The sequence below is a fragment of the Trifolium pratense genome, linkage group LG7, assembly GCF_020283565.1.
Source record: "Trifolium pratense cultivar HEN17-A07 linkage group LG7, ARS_RC_1.1, whole genome shotgun sequence".
NCBI classification, from domain to species: Eukaryota; Viridiplantae; Streptophyta; class Magnoliopsida; order Fabales; family Fabaceae; genus Trifolium; species Trifolium pratense.
In genome coordinates, this window is record NC_060065.1 from 45,604,265 (window position 1) to 45,617,080 (window position 12,816).

At 30.0% G+C, this 12,816-nt stretch overlaps 1 protein-coding gene across 1 annotated transcript; it reads left to right on the forward strand.

The window, feature by feature from the left end:
- Nucleotides 1-7,369: 7,369 nt before the first annotated feature.
- Nucleotides 7,370-8,317, forward strand: LOC123898235. The gene has a single exon (XM_045949138.1). It carries the CDS (start codon nt 7,435-7,437, stop codon nt 8,125-8,127), a length of 693 nt encoding a protein of 230 aa, XP_045805094.1. The 5' UTR covers nt 7,370-7,434; the 3' UTR covers nt 8,128-8,317.
- Nucleotides 8,318-12,816: the final 4,499 nt, after the last annotated feature.

Consider the following 12,816-nt stretch of genomic DNA (forward strand, 5'->3'; position numbering starts at 1 on the left):
AGATACATTGGATTTACAATGAATATTAAGGACCGAAGAGAGTATTTTTTTTGTAAAATAATAATGTGATTGTCATTATCTATTGTCTTTTTTCAAATAATTGCGTACATAATATGTAGGTTGTTTTTGGTGGCGGGGTATCTAAATTGAGAAAACAATCCGAAACGACAATACAAAATTAGAAATGGTGTTTATAATGATGACAAATTATGTAATATGCAAAGCTTATTTGATTTTATATTAAAAAATGTTTGGATAAGATATTTAGTGTCAATCTCTTTTAATTTAATCAAAGACTTTATGTTTAAATTGAGTTCTAAAAATGTAACAACGTTAAATCTTTTGAGAGAGAATTTTAACGCCCATTGTAGTGCAGCTCGGTTGGATGAATTCTGTAAATGTGAGCCTGATAATATCTTATTAAAATAAAAAGTTTATTGAAATTTATAATTGCTTTTCCTCAACAAGACTATAATCAACTAGCTCTAGGCAGAAAATCTTTTCTATATATATATTTACGCATGACGTACAAATAATGAAAATGAAGCATTCCAAAAGTAAAAGCACGTTTTATTTTAGCAATTCACTAAAAAAGAGAACACATTTTAGCTTAAAGAAAACCATGTACGTCAATTATGCAGACCAAAAAAGAATGACCATGTGAATAATTTTCATCTTTTTTATTTTAGAATTTTAATCTATTATTTATTTATATATTCATTAATTTTTTAAGGCAAAAAGCACTTTTTGACTTTTTGTACTCTATGTAGAAAAACAAATCATACTTTTATTTAAAGTGATTTAAACAAAAGATCCGTCTTTCTCATGGTTTTCTTTTTCCCACTCTGATTGCTCATTTTTATATATAATGTAAAATTTATTATCAAAATTAGACGTAATGGTTAGGTAAATTTTTTTAAGTAGTAACCAATGTTTTAAGAACCGGACCGGAGGTCGAACCGTTGTGATAACTGGTTTAAGGGTCAACCGGTCGGATCGGTTCAACCGTTATTGAACCGTTTATATTGAACCGTTCATATAATTTTTTCACGTGTTTGAGTCTATGGTTGGAAAAGAAAGATTTTTGATTTTTTAACCTTTCAATTTCAATCCATCGTTTTTTTTAATTAAAAAATCAGTTTTTTTTTTTTTTTAAGTGAGAGAAAAATCGGCCGGTTTTTCCGGTTCACCGGTTCACACCGGTTCATACCGGTTCACACCGGTTTTTGACCGGTTCCACTGACTAGCGGTTCTTGCTAGTCGTCCGGACCGCCGAGGGCACCGGTTCGTGGTCGAACCGGTCGGACCGGCCGGTCCGGTTCGGTTTTTAAAACATTGGTAGTAACTTTAGAATTTGAAATCCTACTATTATGTGATGTACTTGCTACCTAAGATTATTCTGATTGCATCAATTATGTCTGGACATATGAATGTTTATTTTGATTATTTGCAAAAAAATAATAAAATTGCTACCTAAGATTCTCATAATATCTATATTAGAAATTTTTTAGGGCATTTGGTCCGTTAGAGAGCCTTCGTCTTTTTAGACTCGACGCTCGAGGTTGTACGTGTTAAATGCCTAGTACCCGACCAAAGAGTTCAACCAAATTTGTGTATGAGGACGATGCCACCATAATCAATGGACTAGAGGTTGATCAAATCAAGTGTTATAGTAGTTGTCTCACCTTAGGCTGACTACGCCTCAGGTAATTAGGCCTCAGGTAATTAGAGAAAGAACCCTGAAAGTGTCAGACTCGAGATTCTTATTATTATCACAACTTAAACAGTTTCCTTAATTTCTTTTGAAGAAAACATGATTGTCAATTTTAATTTATTCCCTTCTCATTCAACTAAATTGAAATTTACTCCACTTAAAACGAGTCTAATATTAATTACTCTCCAAATTAAATAGCCTCTTACTCGTTTATCTCACTTAATTACACACTCTTGTTATAGCTCATTTGTCATTATTAGTCGATATCTCACAATATTCATATTCGCTGTGTCATAACTCAACCGATAATAAACTTTTTACATTGTTCGCAAACTTATGTGCGTTTCTCTACACAACGGTGCCTCTTATGTGCCATGGTTTGGTTTCAAAAGCTTGCTTTGAATTTCAAAATATAAATGTGAAAAATATTGTCGGATCTAGTAGAATTTATTTTAAAATATTTGATAAGTTGTATGAATATTTATAAAACGTAATTGAATTGTTTAAATAATTAAGAAGTGTGAGGAAAAAAAAAATCAAATGGAACCCATTAAAGAACCAAGTGGGGCATGGAGGTGTTCTTAGCAAACTGTTCTTAGCAAACTTCTTCTCATGCAGCACACACATGTTTTGTTTTAATTAGCATCACATTCCTTTTTTCCATTTACTCATGATTTATGCAATGGTCATGCTAAACAGTGTCCCTGGGGCATTAGTTAAATATACTAAAAAAAGAAACAAATAATAAAGTTATTAATGAGAGAGAATAACTTTTCACATCATTAAAACATTGAATACACAATTTACGAGATAAAAATTTTATATTTGTATCTTTAACTAGTGCTACGGGAGTAATGTTTAGCATTTTCCTTTCTGCAAAATCAAACTTTCCGTAGCTTAATTTAACTCATCCACCGTTTTGTTGACCACTCACTTAATTTTACACTTTCAACATTAATTCATAACAGTCTTCAAAAAAAAAAAAATTAATTGATAACATTTAATTCCAAACAAATTATTTCCACCAATTTGCTTCCACAATATTGAAATTTGAAATTGAAGGGTTTGAGACCCCCCAATATTGTCACGTGAGTCAGTTATCCAAATATGACATTGGTGTGACACATCCCTCTCAGGCTCTCACCAATGCATTGAGTTGAAATTTTTTAAATATCAACAACACATGTTAAATATGATGCACTTTTATTTGGGTATGCAGCCATACGTTAAAACTTTTAGGGAAAATTTATCATTTATTTGGTTCTCACAAAATTTAAGGGATTGGTCTCTATATTTTCACGCAAAGAATATATGGTTTACGCCAAAATACATAAATAATTTATATATTTCCTCCGTCTCAAAATTATTGTCATAATTTGACTGTGTGCACCATTCATACAAACTACTTTGACAATATTTTTTTTATTAATGTATAGAGATAAATGTTAGCATATGAGATCTTGTTAGATTTGTCTCAATGAGTACTATCAAAATATCATATTTTTTTTCAAAATTTAATAATACACAACTAAAGATAATGATCAAAATTGTGTATCAGCAAATGTGCAGTAGTAAAATGTGACAATTATTTTGGGACAGGAAGTAATAACTATCACTTGTTAAATAATGATATTTTTTTTAGAATATTATTTGAGTAGTGCATAGAATAAACAATATTATATTTGTATTAAAACATGTCATGAAGATTTTAGAATGTAGTATATTGGTCGTGGAAATGTCATCCATATATTTCTAATCAAGCCCTCTTTATTAGATCATATACTATTTTCAATTTATCAATGGTGAAATTTATGATTTTTAGAGCATTTCAAGAATATCTAGACATCAGAAGACAATGCAGTCATCACTCCCTTTCTTGTCTATATCTCCTTATTATATTATTATTATTATTATTATTATTATTATTATTATTATTATTATTATTATATATACAAAAATTGGGGGGACATAGACCTAACCTAGTGAGTCCATACAAAAATGCATAGGACAATGACAAACTTCCTTTTAATCCTAAAAGACAAAATAAAAGTTCTAAAAATTTAAGGCGAATGAAACGACTGTCAACATGAAAACGGCTCATGTACACACTACTTCTTGCAGCAAGCAACAAATGATGATTGCTTTTTCAAGCTAAACAATCCGAGATCAAAAAATGATACGTATATTAAGATAGATAAATACTGAAAATTTGTGGGACATTCTACACGAAGATTCACTATTTCCGTAGTTAAAACCCCAATGTAGCTCAGAAAAGGATAATAAATAGAAAGATCCAAAGACAATGAAAGAAAAGTTTTAAGACTTTTAAGACTAATTAAAGTGTTTCAAAAAAAAAAAGTTTTAAGACTAAGAAAAACTTTATGGTTGAAGCAAGCTCCTTGAGCTCTTATACATACACTCAATTGGAGTGTGGTATATAGTAATAGTAGTTGATTTGTTTGTGTTATTGAGCGTGGTTCAAAATTAAAGTTTGAATCTATAGACTCAAACACTCAATCAATGATAGTATGATACACTTTTTTTTTACAAAATCAATGATAAACACTTTAGTTTCTTTGTTCCTTTCCATTTTCATCACAAACTCGTTTGTTCTTCTTTTTATTTTAAGATTATAGATGTATTTTAATCTTTCAAATTCATTATTGAAATTTTTATACTGATAACAAATTAGTCCATAGTTCGTTATAACAGAGGGCCTAATTTATTCTTAGTATGAAAATGTTATAGATTAACTTGAATTTTATTTCTGTTAGAGACTGAAAGACTAAAATGAATTTTCACTTTTATTACTGCAAATAATATGTGGTGATTTGACCAAATGATCGAGTTCAAACGATTAATATTGAGACAAATCTCGTAATCAAGTGCAAACTATGTGATTAGAGAGTTCACACCAAAAATAAAAATAGGTGTTAATTTTTGTCGGCAACATAATTGAAATTTCATTTTTACTATATATGTGATTCCTTTCCACTCGATCTAATATTTGTTTAAAAAACTAAATTTGTTCTGATTGTTTCCTTTGCTTGAACTTCAATCCATTATTGTATGTATGTCCTTTAGTTAATTAGTCTATAAGTTTTATATATTTATTTAATTAGTTTAATATATACAGTTGCAATCTTATCTTATAACTGTGCCAGCTAGTTGTACAAGATCATACATAATTTTCCTTACGTACTCAATAATAATATAATAATAATGCGTATGCATAATATATACATATGCATAATTAATTTAATTAAAATATCAAAGTCTTGGCTTTTTTTATTTATTTACTATTCACTCTAATTAATGAATCAAACTTGTGATATATATATAGTAAATACGACTAGCTATAGTACGTACTCCATTATTGTAATACTAGGTCTGACATTTCTTATAGAAAAAGTACTAACATGAATGGTTTTAGTTGCTTGAGATTTGGAGTTTTTTAAGAGGACTTGTGATTGGGATTAAAATAGTGATTTGCTTAAGTAAGAATGTATTTGTCCTTTTTCCTTAGACAGGGTAGTTGGCAGAAATTAAATAAGAAAAATAATTATTCTAAATTATTAAAATTGATAAAAATTGATATAATTCTGAAGTCCACCTAATTCTGTTTGAAATGACTTGCACAAAGAAGTTAGAAATGAGCCAAAAGTGATCCAGACTTCCTCAAAAGATAAAATGAGGAAAAATGTGTAGCACAATATGCAATGCTTCCTTTTATCTATTTCAAACTACATTATATTAACTTGAACATCAAATTGTTATATCATGTATATATCACCACTTTGTTATACATTTAAAATGATATTTTAGCAATCAATCGTTAATTCAATGATGATTGACGCTGAATTTGGTAGAAGCATATGATTCGATCTCTGCAATTGGGATCGGGAGGAGACTGAAAAATCACCTGATTCCAGAACTGACCTCTAAATCAGATTAGACGGTTTAGTTAATCAGATACTGATGATTAAAAAAAAGAATTTTTAGCGACTAAACTAAAAAAATCACATTTAAAGAGGAATCTACACAAAATACTGAAATAGTGGTTGTATTAATCTTACAACTTTATTAGATGTATTTGCTGGACATTTATACATCTCATTTAAAATATTTTCTCTTTATAATATTAGTGAGATTGATTAGTTTTTCTACAATTTTCTACAAATATATTTAAAAATTACCACAAAAATTATATTAATGATATTGATTATGTTTTTTCTTGTACCACAAAGAGTTGGTAAGTTTGAATGGAGGAAAATATGTTTATGGCTTTATGCAATAATTTAGTGCGTTCATCCACAAAGTTCACGTGTTGGCTAGGCCTTTCACAAAGCAAAAGATTCGACAATAATTACGAATTTGCGATTATGTAAATTTACTCTTAATATTTTTCTATCACGTGCATATTAGTATATGAAAAGGATAATTAATAAAGAGAACATGTGATTAATATTTTTTTATGGTTACTTTAATAGCAAATATTTAGACTGTGTTACTAATCGTTAATTGATTTAGTGGTGATTGACGTTGAATTTTGTAGGGAGAACCACGATTTGATCTTCGCAACTGCGATAAGGAAGGGGCTGAAATCACTTGATTTCAGAACTGACCCTCAAATCAGATTAAACTGGTGGTGAAAGCCAAAAAAATAAAATATATTTAGATTGTGTTTGGATGAAGAAATATTTTGAGGTACATTTTTTTTATTAAAAGTTACAAGGAAAAATTAGTATTCCATCCAAAAATAATTATATTACCTCAAAATAATTCCCCAATCCAAGTACACTCTTAAAATAATCAATACTAACTAACAAGTGGTAAGCGGTTTGATATATATAACTTCGTGTTTATATGACAAATATTCGGTCAAGAGTGAAGAATATATTTCATGTGCTACACAAATTTTTTGACAGAAATTAGTCACTGCTAAACGACAGTGAAAACTTCATATCAAGATAACGAAAAATACAAACTTGTATCCTAATTAAGATTATTTTTCACAGATCAATAAATGACTTAATTTTAATTAATAAATAATCTTGTCTCATAAAGAAATAATTTAGTTTTGATTAATAAATAAATTCTAAACATATCTTTATCTTTTGTTAATTACTTTCTTTATATGATTTTGTTTTTCATCTATGTGATTTCAAAGAAAAACAGTTCTAACTAGAAGTGTCAATTTATGGAGTTTGGGTTTCCTCCGTTTGTTATTCCTCAATTTATTCTCCATTTAGAGAGGGATAGACACAAATGAATATTAGTGGGGTCTACAAATTAGTTGGACCCACTTTTAATGAGTCTCACTAATCTTTAAATGGAAAATAAGTTGAGGGATATCATAGATTTGGCGGTAAAACGTTAATAGCCCTTCCAAGGCATATGGGAAATGGATTTGTTGTTGTAACTGCGTGACACAGTTACAGTTGTGAACCGTCCGATTTGAATCTACGGATAAGATCATTTAACTTATATTTAATTTGATCCGTCTGATCTAAATTTAATGGTTGAGATTGAAAATGGTGGGAAAAGCAACAATAGTAAATCCTAGTCCAGGCATATGGGTTACCCACTAATTATTATTCATTAAAAAACATATTCATGATGTAAATGCTACCCCAACATAAATACTTTTATTCATGAACCCTTAATCACAAAACCACCAACTAATCCTCTCCTCTCCAACCTTCTCACATTTAATCACAATGTCAGCAGAACAAGTTTTGAAATTATTTGATATCAATTGGTTTGAAACATCAATTTTCACCAACAACAATAAAACTTTACATTCAACAACACTTCTAGATTCAACAGCCTCAATGTCCCAAGTTGAAGAACAAGTTTTTCTAGACACAAAACTCCTAAAAATTCCAACAATTCATGTAAGGTCTTTTAGCCACGAAAACTTAGGTTCAAAAATTGGTTCTTTCTATGATTCTCTCTCACCAAACTCTGTCCTCACAACACATAAGCTGAAACCAATTCTCTCAGGCAAAGAAGTGGAACAATTCACACTAGAAAAAGAATCAACTGATGCGAAAAAGGTGAGTCGTCATACTCAACGAACGAGACTCAGAAAAGGGAAAAAATTTACTAGGAGTTTATCGGAGCTCGAGTTTAAGGAGCTAAAAGGGTTCATGGATTTAGGATATGTTTTCTCCGAGGAAGATATGGATTCAACATTGATTTCTTTGATACCGGGATTGAGCAAAAAAGAACACAATGTTGATGAAAATGTTATTTCTAGGCCTTATTTGTCTGAGGCTTGGGGTCTAAGAAAGCAAAAGAAAGTTGTGAATAAATTGAATAATTGGAGGGTACCAACTCTTGGCAATGAGATTGATATGAAGGATAATCTTAAGTTTTGGGCTCACACAGTTGCATCCATTGTAAGATAACAATAACAATAATCAAGTTTTTTTCTTCATTATTTTCTTTTTCTTGTGGATGTTCCAAGTGCAATCTTCTTGATTTTCTATGGAAAAGTCTTCATTGTACATATATTTGATATTTGATTAATATGCATTTCCTAAGTTATTTTTTGTACCCAATTTGTATTGTTTTTTCCCAAGGGTAGTTTTAAATCTTCTTTCATAATGTAGCATACGATATTTAGGGTAAAATATACTTTAGGTTAAAATTATCTTTGCAGTCACGGTTGTAGATACAATTAATATAGACATTTTTATTGTGGTAAAATGTGGTCGACATAGTCAAAATTGTGGTTGTGATATCGCTGCAGATTACGACTAGGGTAAACTATATAGAGTATTTAGGGTAAAATATATTACGACTACAATTGTAGCTGTCAGTCGCAATTTAAAATCATGCTTCTGATTAATTGGATAAGAAACTTCCTATAAAGAATTTTGTTTTGGTTAATCCAAGTGCATTAAGAAACTTACCTTTCATGCTTAGTAATTATTTGTTTTCTTAATTCTTGATAGTTGAACAATTCAATAGGGTAAACATAAGGGTATCAATGATATGGTTGACACAGTCTTTTCATGGTACCAACCCAAATTGGATAAATAATATTTTTTTTAGTTAATAACAAGAATGGTTGGGCCTAAAGGATAGAGACATGAAGATAGGAACAAAGGTCACTAGGAATTATTTTCACTTGAGTGGAGGCTACCACTTATAACATAGTGTTCTACTAGCTAGTAGCAAAACTTAAGATCCTTTGGATTTGCACTTTAATCAAATGTGAAAATAGCACCACTTTCCATCCACTCATGTGCAATTCAAAGGGAAAAATGGGGTCTAATGATTGCATGGGGCAATATTGAAAAAAACAAATTTTTTAAAGTTGTTACATTCAAACTTTTTAATGATTATGTTTTTGAATTTTTTTGGTGGGGTTTAGCATGCACAAATTGTAGAATTTGTGCATGAATGCACAACTTTATACAATTAAATGTGGACCATTGATATAATATAAATATATTTTAATGGTTGAGATTTATTTTGCTTTTTGACTTGTTACTTTTTTGGTGACTTATTGTTGATAGGGAAAAAAAATTGCGACCCCACCAATCCATTATTAAAATGACATAAAATTCTGTTTTTTTTTGTGTGTGTGTGTGTTGGGCTAAGAATTTTTTGAGCCCAAATATTTTTATGACGCCATAGTTTATGTTTGTTTTTAATCTCAATTAAATTGCTATATAATTATATGACTAAAAAAAATATATATATATTATTGTACTGTTTTTCCATATATTCTACGCCGCCGACGAGGGCAACTAAATTTTAAAAAATCATCTATAAGATTGTTTATAATATTTGGTTGAAATAGTTTAATTTTCCATGTCACATTAAGAAATTGGAGTGCATATTCATTTTTCTCTAATTTATTTTATTATTACTAGCGGGCTATAGCATGCATGTGTCTAACTTATATCAAAAAAAAAAAAATCCTCTAATTTATTTTGTTATTACTAGCGGGCTAGAGTCTGCCTGTGTCTAACTTGTGTCCAAAAAAAGATATGTCTTATGTTATGGTGAGTTTGTTAATAAAAGATTTTTGCTATTAAAAAATGATGTGTTATGATGAACTTGTTAATAAAAGATTTTTATTGCTAAAAGGAATAAGGATATTGTTGGTATTTTGAAAAATCGACACCAAAAATATTTGTAAGGATTTGTTGAAAGTACAAAAGTAAGTATGTTTTTATCGTCTCCACAGGGACTGATGCGATATCGATGTCGTTCAACGATTAATATAATTTCAAGTAAAGGATTTCAAAGATTGGTTGATTACGAAAGTTGCGAATACATGAAAGTAGTAAAGATGATTAATTTGACAGAGAGATTAAATTGCTGGGATTAGATTTCAATTACTCATTCATACATATTCCCCTAATCAGTTACACAGGTTTTAGTCATCTATCAATATTATCACGTATCGCTCGTCGAACGTTTCCGTGTCCAGATAACATTGAGATATCTATTGCATCTATTAACATCCGATGTCTCGGGTCATCAATCAATACAATAGCATTAAGATTCGATACTCTAAGTAAATATTAAACCTAAATCTATGTCTAGAATTTAGAGTTCAATAGATATTATCCTAGTTCTTAGATTCAAAATGTATATGTCTATAACAATTCAAATCAAAGATTAAAACAATGAAAACAAAGATAACATCAATATTGAGAGACAACTAAAACCATATATAAAACCATGATCAATATAAACACATACTAATAGAGTAATTTACACCTAATCCCAACAAAAGAGAGAATTAGTTATACATAATAACCTTACAATACATAGCTAGAAGAGATGAAAAGATGATAAAGATGACTCCTCTGCTCTTCTTGGTAGCTCTCAATCTCCTCTGCCTTCACCCTCTCTCGTGAAGTTTTGTGTGTTGTTATAAGAGTGAATGAATTGCTTTTTCCCTTAAGCTCATGGCCTCTTATTTATAGCAATTCCTTCACCGCCCCATTTAGTTTTCTTCACTCTTTGGGTTTCCTTAATCCCAATATCTTAAGAGACATAATCATGAAGCTTTGGGTTGGTGCATTGGTATTGGCTTGGGACCTGGGAGTGTGCTCCTCTTGAGGTCTGAGGTTCGATTCTCTCTGGCGCCAATTTGGGTGGGCTAATTTAGCTTCTTCAAAAAAAAATTGGTTCGTTATTACAATCAGTCTATATATTCGAAGTCTGGTTATCAAAATTATCATTCTCATTTGTCTTTCAGTCCAATTATGTGATATTTAACCGTCACATTGAAAAAATATTTTAACCAAATATTATAAACGACCTAATTAGGGATGGCAAAAAAACTCAAACCCGAGAGACCCACCCGAATCCAAACCCAAGTCAACGGGCGAAACCCGATTTGACTGGGTTTGGGTTCGGGTGACACCCGATAATATGGGTGTGGGTTTGGTATCAGTCAAACCCACACCCGAAACCCATACACCCACCCGAAATATTTTATAATTACCTAATTACCCCCATAGTCTCCCTCAATTTCCTTGAAAGACCTTAAATTTTAGTTGTAATTTAATTTCTTGAAAGTCTATGTTGTAATTTCTTGAAAGTTTATGTTTGAATTTCCTTGGAAGACCTTAATTTTAGTTGTAATTTAATTCAAAGTCTATGTTGGAATTTAATTTCTTAAATTTGCAAATTATTTTCAAATGTGCTGCGGGTTTGGGTTTGGGTGGAAAAAACCCGAACCCAATAGGCGTGGGCGTGGGTGTTGTTTTGCCACCCGAACAACCTTTGGGTTTGGGTGATGATTTCGGGTGTGGGTTTGGTAAGTGTCAAACCCGCACCCATGGGCGCCCGTTGCCATCCCTAGATCTAATAGCTAATTTTATTTTGAGCCCAAATTCATTTACGTGGCCATTTTTTTTAAGTAAAACTAAATCAATTCATTTCATCATATCATATATAATAGTATCAATACAATGAGGATGATAATAAAAAAATGTTAGGTTAACTAAAATATAGACGCTCTAACTAGATTATGAACATTTCTACGTGCCCACTTTTTTTTACCGTACTGTTTGTCCATATATTCTACGCCAATGATGACAATTAATATAAAAAATAATATTATGTCTGAGTTGACTTAAGAGTGGTTTAACTAGAGTTATGATAAATTAGTACACTTAAAATTAGCTCAATCAAATTATGCAATGTGGCAGTGTAAAGTGTTATTTTTAAACTCAATTAAATAAAAATAATTTATTTTTTATTTTATTATAATAATTATTATTATTTTATTAATAATAATTATAAAAAAAGGTAAATATGAAAAACGTGAAAAAAGGGGCAAAAAGGTAAAATATAAGTAGGGTATGTATTACTTCTTGCACAGACAAGAGAGGTAGGTTTAAATAGCAAAAGTTAAATTTTTTTTATAACCGGTAATAAAAAAGTGTGCACTAACACGTGTCCTTCAAAAAGTTTTTGTGCACAGTGCACAAATTGTACAATTTGTGCAGGCTAAATGGCACCAATTTTTTTTCCCACTTTTAAGTATTTTTGCAAAACTTCTAAAATTACAGATAACCCTATGTTATAATTAAACGAAATATTTCTTCTGAGTTTCGTATAAGACAAACCATAAGATTTAGAGAACATTCACATAAGTAATTAGAAATTATCCATTAAGGTAGTTCCCATTTTTTTTTTTAATCAATACATAGTTCTTATACTATAATAGCTGAAATTAAACATACATTCTTGCAAAGATTGAATCAACTTCTTACTAACTAAATCAACATTCGTTTGATATTTCTCAAGAATTTTAATACGTCTGAATTCAAACTCGAGATTATTTGTTAAGTTAAAAAAAATTGTAAACCATCTTATCAAGCATCATTGAATATGATATAAACAATCCTGTTTTTCAAGCCTTTCAACTTAATCAAAGAATTAAAAAGAAAAGGTAAAGTGCTTTTAACCTATGTTAATATGTTATATATATATATATATTACATGATATAACACTTTTGGACTTGGTCCATCCATACATCAATGAATGTTACTGTATATTATGAAAATTGTAATTATAATTGTTGAATGTGTGTGATATGAATCTTTGACCGAATACTCTG

Excerpts from the sequence above, each read along its gene's own strand:
- LOC123898235 (XM_045949138.1), top strand. The coding sequence starts at position 7,435 with ATGTCAGCAGAACAAGTTTTGAAATTATTTGATATCAATTGGTTTGAA.